This window comes from Ictidomys tridecemlineatus, chromosome 10 (assembly GCF_052094955.1).
Source record: "Ictidomys tridecemlineatus isolate mIctTri1 chromosome 10, mIctTri1.hap1, whole genome shotgun sequence".
NCBI classification, from domain to species: Eukaryota; Metazoa; Chordata; class Mammalia; order Rodentia; family Sciuridae; genus Ictidomys; species Ictidomys tridecemlineatus.
In genome coordinates, this window is record NC_135486.1 from 117,206,140 (window position 1) to 117,218,673 (window position 12,534).

General features: G+C 56.0%; 1 protein-coding gene across 4 annotated transcripts in view; it reads right to left on the reverse strand.

Moving 5' to 3' along the window:
* Positions 1–12,534, reverse strand: part of Srrm3 (serine/arginine repetitive matrix 3) — a 52,782-nt gene that overhangs the window by 20,675 nt on the left and 19,573 nt on the right. For all 4 annotated transcript variants that reach the window (XM_078023867.1, XM_078023868.1, XM_078023869.1 and 1 more), the window contains 2 exons: positions 11,728–11,986; positions 5,427–5,528 (listed from right to left, as the gene is read on the reverse strand). In XM_078023867.1, the coding sequence (XP_077879993.1) occupies positions 5,427–5,528; positions 11,728–11,960 (335 nt within the window). In that variant the 5' untranslated portion in view covers positions 11,961–11,986. The remainder of the gene's footprint in view (positions 1–5,426; positions 5,529–11,727; positions 11,987–12,534) is intronic.

Here is a 12,534-nt window from a genome sequence, read left to right on the forward strand (position 1 = left end):
CAAGAGTGTCATCCAATTCCCAAACACTGAGCTGGCCCTGACAGCCCTGGAGTCCACCCAGGTAGTAGGGAGTTTTTTCTGGGGCGATGGAGGAGAGACTCAGGTCACCCTCCAGCCCCCGCAGAGCCAAACACCCCCGCATCCCTTCATTCAAACTTCTCTGCTCTTCTCTGTGGGTTTTCCCTGAAGCTGGTAGCCTCCTACCTCCTGTCCCTGTCCTTGAATCTCCAACTCCCTCTGCCTGCCCAGCCCTCTATGCTCCGAGGGCCCGTCACCCCCTACACGGCTCATCATCCGCAGGAACGTCTGACACATAAAATATAGTCTTTAGCAAAACATAAGGGCACCTCAAATAGTGTGTGGGTGAGCCAGTGGGAGCGAGAGCTTCAGTTGATCCTGACACGAACATGCTGAAGGTTATTTACAAAATAAAATAGCTCAGTCTGGGTAGCACCTCCTGCGGGACACTGTCTCCCTACCCTCCTTTAACTGCCTCTCCCATCTGCCCTCCTAGAAAGGGTCTCTCTCATGTTCCTGTCCCTGCTAGGTAGACCACTGGGGTCTTATCTGCTGGGAGCATTGGAGGATGGGCTTAGGGTACTGTAGCAGGCCTGGGGAGAGAGGCAAGGTCTCAAATCCTTCTGTATCTTATTTTTTAATTATTTTGCTTTTTGCAATATTGGGGATTGAAGGTGCTCTACCACTGAGCCACATTCCCAGCCTTAAAGCCTTCTAGGACTTGTTCTGGGAGTTTCAGGGACAAAAATGGATGTGGACTGAGGCTTCTCTTGCTAGCTTCATTTCTCTTTGCTTTTTGAGGTCCTGAGGATCAAACCCAGGGCTTGAGCTTGCTGACCATGTGCTGTACCACTGAGCTACATCTCAGCCCTCAGCCCCCTTTGCTGGCTTTGTGCTCCTGGTTCCCCTACATCTGTTTTGAGGGGATCTCCCAGGGCTAGAACCCGGGTTCTCCTATCTTATTTCCCCTGAATGATAATATCACTAAGAATTATGTTCTCTATTGTTTAAATGGCTCTCGGCATTTCACTATCCCACTTTCTAACTTAGAGAAACTACCTGTACCCATTTTATAGATGGGAAAACAGACCCAGAGAGGGACAGGAATAGCACTTGTAGAGTTGAGGCCTTTAAGGTAAGTATTAAGTTCAGCTATGCAACTGGCTTTTTTCTTCTTCTTCTTCTTGGTACTGGGGATTGAACCCAGGGGTGCTTAACCACTGAGCCACATCCCCACTCCTTTTCTGTATTTTATTTAGAGACAGGGTCTCACTGAGTTGCTTAGGGACTAGCTAAGTTGCTGAAGCTGGCTTTGGACTTGCGATCCTCCTGCCTCAGCCTCCTGAGCTGCTGAGATGACAGGCGTGGGCCACTGTACCTGGCTACAACTGGCTTTGAGAATTCTTGTGCCAATAGGACAGGCCTTGAATTTGCTGGTGGACCTTCCCTGCCCATATCCAGAGCTGGGGCTTTTAGCTCAGTTGGCCCTTCCCTGCTGTATAGGGACAGCTGTAGATGTGTGCTCTGGATGTATTTAATGTTTTATACCCTGCGGTTCATGTTTGTTACCTAGTTGACACTCATCATGTCCATGGAGTGGGCACAGGAGGTGTTGCCCACTATGCCAACAGACTGAGCCCTGAAGAAATGACCAAAGTAGGTGCAGATAGTCTGCTGCTGAGGGACAGAGGATGTGTTGCAGTGGGACACAGAGCCCTGTGAGGCATACATTAGACCTGCCACCCCGGCAGAGCTCAGACCCTGTGAAGACTGCAGGCCACGTGCTCTTCCTGAGGCCAGCAGTTCCGCTAATTAACTCTGATTCCCATTAGCCTGGAGCGTGATGGCCAGCTGGCAGATGATGCATCCAGAACGAGGGGGGATTCCAGGCATGGGGTCTGCCCTCTCTGCTCAGCCACTCAGACTGCATGCCAGGACTGTCGGGTGGGAGCAGGAACAAGGCTGGTTCAGCTCTAGCACCACGCAGTGATCTGCTGCCTATTACAATTACCAACCCAGGTGCCAGGCACTATCCGATCAATTAACATGTACTTATCTCATTGAATCATCAAGTGCTCTATGACACAGGGACCACCATTAATATTCTCATCTTGTGGATGAAATTAGAAGGTACCCAGAGTTCACACTCTGTATACCCCCAGCTACACTTCGGGGAAAACCTGGCATTTGGTCCTTCTGTTCATGTAAGGAAATAGCTTATGAGCACTGTTTTCCACAAACAGGATTTTGTTATATAACGATGAAAACAATGTTTCTTAAAGGTTGTTTGTTGGACTGGGGAAAAAATAAGAATTGAAGGCAGCTGCGAGAAGCACAGAAAATGCTGAATGTGCTCAGAAGAGAAGAAGAGGCAACTTTCCCCCAGGGAGATCAGCAATGCAGTTTTTAGAGGCCGCTTGCATGAGGGGTGTATTTGAAACCATGTGAAGGGGGCTAGGGCGTTTGGGGGCTGAGGGTCCAGAATAAACAAAGGATGGAAGTGAGAATGTTCAGGACGCCAAGGAACAGTAAGCAGGTCAGGCTGGCCCATGCTGAGGGTAGGAGTGGGGCTGGGTTCTGGGAGTGGGAGGCTTGGACACCAGCAAAGGAAGCCAGGCTTGATTTCATGGGTGCTAAGGAGCCTCAGCCACCTGAGGCTCCTTAACACATCCAAGCAACCTCCAGAGCCATAAGCTCATCTGGTTTCAATGTCCCTGGCACCTTACCTCTTCTCTTTCATCTCCTTGCAACAACCCAATTCAAGCCCCAGCTGTCTCATTAGTGTCCCTCCAGTTTCACCAAGTGATCTACCTCCCAAAGGGGAAAGTGCCCAGACACCTGCTGACCACATCCCACTTGGTTCCCAACGTCCATGGAGTCATATCTAGACACTGTAAGAGTATGATGTTCTGGTGTCCAGTTAGGGGAGAGGCAACTGTTACAAGGAGCTGTCACTCAAACCAGTTAACCTAAGAAACAAGGATGGCCCTTGGGGACAGAAAGCTCTGGGAGTGACCTTGCCCCTGTGGGTGAAGACAGCATGTGCTCACCCCCACCCCCCTGAGTGTGTCTGGATTTGCCATTTAAACCTAAGAGGGCATTGAATCTCTCCATGTCCCCATATACCAGTCTATGGTGGGGGGAGGCCAGCGGAGCACAGGGCCTGCTGCGGGATCAGAGGGCTTCATAGGCTCTGGAGGGAGCCTCTCAGTTGGCAGAGGATGGAGACAGCCAGGCAGAAGGGGAGAAATCAAGGTCAATTGGGCATTTGCCCTCGCCGGGTGATTATGGGATGGTGGTGGTGATTTTCAGGTCGTGACGTGTGATTGCTCTATACCAGGCACCGTCCCCCGCCACTGTCTCGTTTAATTTCCTCAACAACTCTATGACACAGACACTCACATCCCCATTTCATAGGTAAATAAATGGAGACCCAGAGAAGTCAAGGACCTGCCCAAGTCACATACTGGGTTTGGTGGAGCTGGGATCCGCACAGGGGATTGGACAGGTGGTGTCTGTCTCCAGAGCCCACACTCACTCTCCCATACCTCTTCTAAGAAGTGAGCTGAGATGTGAAGACCCAGTCAGAGGAAGGAGCAAGACCAGACTGCAGCCTGCCCTCCCTCTTTGCTACCTCTGTGCCTCAGACCAGGGCAGCCTGTGTTCAGCACCACGGACAGCTCCCCTTCTCACCCCCACCCCCACCCCTTGCGCCCGGACAGCCAGTTTCTTCCTTGTTTGGAGAAATATTTGAATATCATTCCTGCTGCCTGAACTGTAAGTTGGCTTCTCTCTTGCTGCATGAATGGAGAAACCGAGGTTTTGGGGGAAACTGGGTGAGCCACACTGTTCTAGGTACCAGATCCAAGCAAAAGAAATGACTAAGATCCTGTCCTCCTGGAACTGACAGCTTAGTGGAAAACCAACCTCTGAGAAGTGGGCAGGGGAAGGGGACACAGCAGAAGCCCTCAGAGGGGCAGAGGAAGTTCCTGGAGAGCTGCCCCTTGGGAGCAGAGGGGAAAGTGAGCTTTCAGAAGGGGAAGCGCAATGGTGGCACATGCTAGAGAGAGGCCACAGGCCAGGGGAAGTGGAGCCCAGGTGGCCATGGCCAAGCAGGTCTCAGAGTCATGGGGACAGAGCCACATCGAAGTGGAGACAGTGGGTGCTTATGAAAATCAGGCTGATAAAGGAAAGGAAATGTGGGACCGTAGCTAAGTGAAAAGCAGGGTTGAGGGAGTGCGGTTTTCTTTGGAATAGGAATTAGGCCAAAGGGAAGATCTTCTGGCTCGAGCTGGAGGGGACAGTTGTCACAGGGAAGGCTCTGAGACAGTGGAACAAGTTGGATCCAGAGGCTTCTTGTTCTCACTCACATGAGAGAGGAAAACATGGGGGGTGTTCCAGAAGGGCCCTGGGGCAGTGTTAGGGGCACAGGTCAGAGAGCCAGGGTCTTCTTGTTGTGGCAGCATCAGAGAGAATCTGGTTGTCAGGACGATGAGAAGGGAGGAGAAGGGTCAGCCCTGCCCACAGAGACAGGAAATGGTGCGGCAGTGGTGAGTTCTGGGCGGCTGAAAGGAAGGACTTGGTGTCGGCCAACCCTGGATCCTCACCCAGGGTCCAGAGAGGAGGAGAGACTGGGAAGGCTGAGCCTGGCTTCCCGAGGTCACCCTTGAATCTCCCTGTCAAACCAGAGGTCGACTCTGACTGCTTTCACTACCGCCCTGACCAGAGAGATGAGGTTTAACTGGGCAACTTGGGAAAGAGTCCATCCTAGCAGAGCAGAGAGTCTGCAACGAAGGCCTTCCCAATCCCTACTGGGGTCCTTGTCCTATGCTTCCCGCCAGAGAAGCCCAGGATACTGGAGCTGGTGAGGAAATAAGGGGTTAACAAGGTGAAGATGCATTCAAGTGGACTCAATAGCACCCCCGAGCACACACCACCTGGCAGGCATGGAGCTGGGCCAGCCCTCCAGCCACAGCTGGACCCCAGCAGGCACAGCCGATGCCCACCCATCTAATTTTTGCAGCTAGACCCATTTTCATCGTGGTTTCAAGTGCTGTGCGGTTCTACTCTGCTCCGAGTCCCAAACGTCCCTGTTTGAGCAAAACCCTCCCAGAGGCCCACAGCTCACCACTGCTGCCCTGCCCTGAGGCCGCAGAGACAAGGCCTCCATGGAGCCCAAACCCTCGTGACCCGCTAAGCCTTTGGCCATCACAGGAAAGGTACTGGTGTGCGGGTTTCCGTCTTGTGCCCTGGGCCAGGTCACAGCTTCCAGCGAGCAGGGTCCATGCTCTCTCCTCCTCCACCCCCCCCCAGCGCCCACCCCAGCGCTGACCCCCTGAGGGAGTACCTGGACAGGCCCCTCTGGTTCCCCTCTGTGCCCACCCTGCCCCTATCCAGGGAGCACTCACATGTGGGCCCCAGGCCGGTCCTCCCTGGTGAGCACTCCTTCCTTCTCCATCAGCATCTGCCGGAACGTTCCCACCTTCTGCCGGATCTCCTCCTCGGAGTACCTGTGGGGCACAGAGAGCTGCAGGCCTGCTTTCCTGGCTTCTGCTCTCTCCCTCTGCCTCTTCCCCAGCCCAGGGTCACAAGGGCACACGCCTGCCTGACCACAGAGCCCGGTCAGGCCCCCGGTGCTGAGGAGGCCCAAGGCCCGTCTATGTGCACCAGGCCCGACCAACCGCCCAAACACAACCAGACCGAGGGAGGAGTCAGGTCAGGGGTGGCCCAGGTCCCAGCGACACAGGAGGCTAAGGTGGGAGCATCACTTAGCGAGGGAGTTCAGGGCCAGCCTGAGCCGCACAGGGAGACTCAACAATCATGAGAAAAAGTTTTAAAAAAAGACTTGTTCCCAGAGGTGGGGAGAGCTGACCCAGGTGTGTGCTAGACTCCAGCCCCAAAGGTCGCTGTCCCACATCTCTGAGATATTTTTTGGGAGAAGCTAGAATCCTGGCTTGGACAGAGGTACCTCCCACCCCCACCCCCTGTTTTTTGTACCAGGGATTGAACCCAGGGGTGCTTAACCACTGAGCCACACCCACAGCCCTTTTTATTTTTTATTTTGAGACAGGGGCTTGCTAAGCTGCATAGGGTCTTGCTAAATTGCTGAGGCTGGCCTTGAACTTGTGATCCTCCTGCCTCAGCCTCCCCAGCTGTTGGGGTTACAGGGGTGTGCCACCGCACATGGCAGGCACGGCCTTTTCTGCTTACTTGGCCTCACTGATGGCTGATCCTCACAGCAGCCTTGGGAGGTCCTCAGAGCAGGACCACTGCTGCCAGATCAAGGCTGCCAAGGGGCTTGTCTGGGTCCCATGGAACATCCTTTACTCCCCTTTCTGGGCCTCTGATGGGCGCTCCTGACTTCTCTGCCCTGTTCTCCCTCCTGGAGCCCAAACTCAGGCCAGGGACTACCCCTGCCCCTGCCCCTGCCCCTGCCCCTGCCCCTGCCCCAGGGTCCATCATCCCCTCTCTGCAACACGGTCACAGCGCTTTCCTGGCCCCCCAGTCCTTCAGACATCTCTGCCTCTGGACTGGGTCCTTGCTGCCCCCCAGGATCTCTGCACCTCGCCTCTCCCCTGACACATAGCGGGTTCTAGTGGCTGTTACTGAGTGAATCTTGTGTCATGACCTCTCTGGGCTACAGGTCATTCCTTGTCCTGGGCAGAAGACATGCACCAGGACAAGAACAGGGAATGGGGGAGTGTCCTATCTTGTCCCTGCCATCTGATTCCCATCCTGTGTCTGTCCCCACCGCAGGGCCAACCCTCCCACTCATGCTCTTCTTTCTCAAGGATCCCATCCCACTTCCTCCCCTTGGTCTTTCCCTGCACTCCTCCAACAAACATTAGCAGGCAGCAAGTGGCAAGTCTTCAGAGCCTCAAAACAAACACATCCTTGGACTCCCCGATGACCGTCCAGGCTCACCCTGTGGAAACTGGCACGGCTAAAGCACCAAGACTCGCCTCTCTCGGTGTCGACAGCAGGATGGATCCCGCCACCCGGTTCAGGGCATTTGTGTTTCCATGGCAACCGAACCCTCCCAGACCCTGGCAGGTGATTCATGCTCCAGTAATTCTCTCTCGACTTGTCTGCGTCCTGCTCTGGCCTGGAATTCCTGAGGGCACGGGCCATCTCTGTCTACTTGGCTGTGATGTCCCTGGTGCCTGGCATTGTGCCTGCTGTGTTGTGGCATCCAACATGTTTTGGTAAATGAGTAGCTGGTGATGGAGAGGCACTGGAGAGTTTGAAGATGATTCCAGTGCTGTGTGGCTGGAGGAGAGGGACCTGGACACAGTGAGGACAGGGACCTGGAAGCAGGGAGGCTAACACTGAGCCACTGTCTGGATTCATGTAGGAGATGGTGAGTCAGAGTGATCCTGAGAATGGAGGGAAAACAAGGGACACACGTAATCTAGGAGGGAGAGTGGACTTGGGGACCCACTGGCTCTGCATGGGGGCCTGGAACAGGAGAACGGGTTCCTTCCTACCCGGCCCCTGACCCGACTCTCTGCAGATTCAGTTTCCCATGCAGCAGTGATAGGCAGGACTGGGGCCGGTATGCTGGGGTGGGGTGCAGGCCATCTGTGCTGAGGCCTGTAACCCAGCTTCACCAACGTCTGGGCCCTTCACACCCCAGCTTCTGTTGAACTGCAGTCTCAACGTCCCCTGGAAATGCCAGTCTGTTGGCCTGGCTGCTTGTTGGGGCTGGCCAGTTGGGCTGTCCCTAGGCCCAGAAAGAAGGAGTGGTGGCTTCTCTGTGAGCAACTGAAGACACAGAACAACTGTTCCATGTCACCTTCTCCTTAGGACACTAGCTTGTCATTGTCACCAGCAGAGACGAACAGCACAGGCCCTCAACAGCACTCAGCCCCTGACTCATAGACCCCAGGAGAGAGGCAGAGGCTAGCTGGGTCACTGGCATAAGACCCTGGGCCAGGAAGAATAGGGGAGGAGATGGCCCAAGAGCAAGTCTGGGGCAGCTCCCCAGCTTCTCGAGAGGGGGCTGCGGACAGGGTCCAAGCCCCATAGCCGGGGGTCTATGGAGTGTGTGGGGGTGGAGAGGAGGGTTTCTCTAAGACCTGGAGAGGCCCATGTACAGAGGCCTAGGACTCACCCCAGGGCCAGCTGGTCATGGGCAAGCTGCCCAGCCCAGGCATTGCTGGGGGCAGGAATGTTGGTTTAAATCATCTCAGAGGTATAGGGAGGGTTTCTCTGCCCCATGTGTCTTGCTGGGGACACTGAGGGCCCAGAGATGTCATCTGATTATTGCACAGAGAAATCTCAAGTGTGCCACCTCCTCTGAGTCTCCCTTCCTTCCGATGTCTGAGGCTCAGCCTTCTCTGTTGAGGCCATGGGGGACAGTCATCGAGGTGACACGCAGCAGAGCCAGGTAGCCCCTTTTTAGTCCTGACACCCCAGCTTACTAGCTCTGCAACCTTGGGCAAATCCATATGCTTTTCCTAGCCTTGCCTTTTACGTCTGTGAAATGGGAACATGACCAGGGACATGACCAGCCTGTTAAGGGTGTCTTTGGATTAAGGTAGGTGATGCCCTCGAAGCCCTTTGTACAGAGTCTGGCACACAGTAGTTGCTAAATAAATGCTAGACACTGAGGCTTATTGGCTCCAGAACAGTGGGGGCAGAGGGTCCAGGTTCTTTGCCTTTTATCACCCCTGACCTCTGCCAGGCCAGCAGGGCACCAGGGCTTCAGGAGTCACTTGGGCCTCCTCTCTGCTTTTTCAGAAGGCCAAGGCTGATATGCAGGCAGGAGGCTGCTCCAAACCACACTCCCTGAGGAGGTGGCACATCTGCCACTCTAAGGCCACGCAGAAGGCCTGGCTGGCATGGCCAAAGCCTCAGGCTCAAAGTCAAGGGCGCAGCAGGGCCTCGGTGCCTGGCCTCCTGGCTCCAGGGTTCCTCCTGCCCTCGGACTTCCTCAGTCTCCAATCCACTCTGTGACCCTGAAGGAAGGACTCGCCAAATTCACTGTGGCCTTGGGGTTTTCCCGGATCACTTACTAGGGCAGGGGCGGGTGAGGTCCCTGGAAAGGACCTCAGAACCCTGGAAGGGCCCCAGAACAGCCCCAGAAGGGTTAATCTTGCCTGTCCTTTCTTCGCCCCTGCTCTGAAGGTGAGGGTGGCTGCATTCCCATTTTACAGATGGGCAATCAGAACCCGGAGAGGAAAGGGCTCCAGGCTCGCAGCCCAGCTAGGGGCAGAACCATGCTGTCACCGCCCTGTGTCCTCACGAGGAGAGGCATGGCAAGAGGTGGGTAGGGTCGGGGGGGATGCTGAGGAGTAGGGGGAGCATCGCATCATGAACGCTGGGGCTCTGTGTCCCCAAACCCCGCAGCCTGCGTGCAGAGGCTGCCTGGGAAGGTGACTTCAAGTGCGGTGTCAACTGCCAGCAAATTAGCCAGCCATCCGTCAACATTAAGGGAAGGGATTGCTCTGTAATGGGGCCAGCGAGCCTGTCTGCCTGTGACTGGTGGCAGTATTTGTCAAATGCCTGAGAACCAGTAAATAAATACGAATGAACCCGCGTTGGCAGAAATGAATACCAGTGACTAGACTGTGTGAAACTGCTGGGTCCCAGTGTTACCAAGCACTTGGAGGGGACTGTCCATTTGTGCTGTGGTCCAGGGACCCCTAGAACAGCCCCCGAAGGCAGGTCACCTGTGGTACCTGTAAGGAAGCCATGGTTTGGCCAAGGTCAAGCTAGGCGGGGAGCCTGGACAGCTCGGATTCAGAGTGGCTGTGGCCCCCACCCCAGGTCACATGGCTGCTAAAGGACAGGAAGGTGGGGGAGGGTAACTCCAGCTTTCAGAGGAGACTCCAGTCTAAGGGCCACCTAAAGGGGGACAGGGCAGGGAGAAGGGCCCCACCACGTCTTGAGAACTAGAGGGCGTTTCCCAGAGAGGCAGCAGACCTTGACACTGGGGGTCTAATGCCAAGGACAGGATGTGGCCAAACCCCCGTGGCCCTCTGCTTGGGCTCAGGAAGGAGGGCTCAGGGATGGATGGGCCCTGGGAAGGAAGGTCAGGGAAGAGGGGGCTGGAGTGGGGCAGGAGGGTTGACAGGGCAGAAGGGACTCGGGGAGGAGGAGGGCAGGAACTTGGAGAAGGCTGTTCCTTCTCTGTCCCTGTCTACCCTCGTTCCCCACCCACACCACTCCAGTCCCCTCAGCCCTGGAGTCTCCAACTCAGCAGGTCGGCAGGTTTAATAAAGGCCCCAGGTGCTCTCTGTGGAGGATGCTCTCGCCCCCTCTACCTGGCCCAGAACCCCGGCTTGTCCCATCCCTTCGTTCACTGCCGGCTGGGGGCTCCTCTCTGCCCTCAGTGTCCTCCCTTTCAGCCATCCATTTCTGCCCGGGACCTACCTGGTCCCCCCGGGCACTGGGTCCCTGTTTCTCCTCCCTCCCAGCAGCCCTGCTGCGGCTGCCCTGGAGGCTGAGTGCAGACCTGGCCGTGGCCCACTTTCCCGATGGCCTTCCACTGTGGCTGTCTGAGCTTCAGTGTCTCTCTGAGCTCTGCAGAGATGGTGGCCCCTGTCTCAGCTGCCTCCTGGGGAGCCCAGGGGCCTGGGTGTTCAGATGCAGGTGAAGTTTGGAAGAACTGTGGACTGGGGCCACACCTGGGCTCTACGTGGCTCTAGACCCTGTCCCAGGCACAGGTTGCTTTGGGGCCAGCCCTGCTCCAGCCCACTGTGTCAATGCACTCAGGACAGATGCCAAGGGAGCTTTCGGACCCCCGGCTGTCCCTGGAGCTGCAGGAATGGGACCAGCCTTGTTCTGTTCTTGTGCCTCCAGCTCCCTGAGAGGGGGCGTCTGGCCGCTGCTAGACGTGGGAATGTGTGCATGTCCCTAACCCTTTCTGACTGGCGAGTGCACTCAGAGGTTCGAATTACTGCTCCCCACCCATGGTGTGACAAACTCCTACTCATCCTTCAGAGCCCATTCAAATGCCTTGTTCTCTGGCAGCCTCCCCTCCCCTGACAGAATCTCTGCTCGGGCTCCTGAAGCGCTTGGCTCTCACCTCCCGTCCTTTAACCATGATTCTAGTCTGCTTGGTGGTGGATGTTAATGTGCTTGTTTCTATTCTGAGACAGTATTTAGGGGTGGAGGGTGGGCTTTGAGGACAGGAAATGACCTGAACCCAGCAAGTGATTCCTTTGCTGAAGCCACAGTCACCCCTGGTACACACTAAGTATCTCAGTGTTTTCTTGTCTGGCTGCAGGATTGGTGTGGCAGCTTGATCCACCCATTTCACAGACGGGGAAACCAAGGCCTTAAACCCAGTGGTGCTATGCTGAGCTATATCCCCAGCCCGCCTTTTTTAAAAAATTGAGACAGCATTGCTGAGGCTGGCCTTGAACTTGCCATCCTCCTACTTCAGCCTCCTGAGTCACTGGGATTATAAGCGTGGGTAACTGGGATGGGCTTGTCATTGGTGTGTAAGTGCCCCTCTCCCCCTGGGGACTGTGTCTCCTTGACTTCTGGGAATCCAGAGCCCAGCTGGACAGACAGCAGGTGTTCAAAGACAATTTGTAGGTTGAATAAACGAACAGAGGAACGAAAGGTGGGCTGGGCTTGCCATGGTTGGCCCAGCTGGCCCAAGACCTTGGCTCTTTGCTGGACTAGCCCCTGGCCTGGGCCTGGGCCCTCGCCTCTCTCCTCGCATGGCCCCACCCAGGGGCCACAGCCATCACTCACCCCTGCTCCTCCATCATCTCCTGCAGCTCCATGCACTTGAGCTCGACACGCCGCTTGCGCTCATGGTCCAGGATCTCGCGGTGCGCGCGCTTCACCAGGCCCGGCTCCGCCGTGCGCAGCTCCTCCTCTGCCCGCGGCCAGGCCCCCGTCGAGGCTCCGGGCTGCGGGAAGCCGTTGGCGGCGTCCGGTGGGGACGGCATGCTGGCCGCCCCGTTGTTCACGGTGGAGGACATGGCCGGTGGCCCCGGAGCCGCAGGCCCTGCGGGACAGACAAACCCGAGGCGGGATGGTCACTTCTGGGCCACCTGCTAAGCTCCCTTCTGCGAGTTAATCCTGGAGATTGAAGGGCCCGCCCATGGCTCTAATCCGTGGCTCCCAGGCCGCAGCGCACAGATGACAGGTTGCACCTTTAGGTCACACCTGGGGCCTGAATGGGGTGGGATGCTGGCTGTCCCCATCTGTAAGTGGGTGGGTGCAGGCTGGATTAGGTGGCCTGCAAAGGCTGTAGACTAGTCATCTCCAGGGACCTGGCCACTACCAGGATGCCCCTCTGCCTTGTGCAGATGCCTGGGTGGCCCCCTAACTCCCCAGTCAACCAGGCAACTCAGAATCTTTGTTAGTTTTATTTATTTATTGTCTTTCCTTCAGGCTCAGCTTAAACCATTCCCACATGCCCCAGCCCACTGGCCTGGCTCTGTCTAATAGGGTCACAGACTATGGATGCTTCGACCTCCCAGGCTTCACCCAGGGCAGCTCTGCAGACATGGGAAGCCAGGGTCTTCTCAAGTTCCTGTTCCAGACATACTT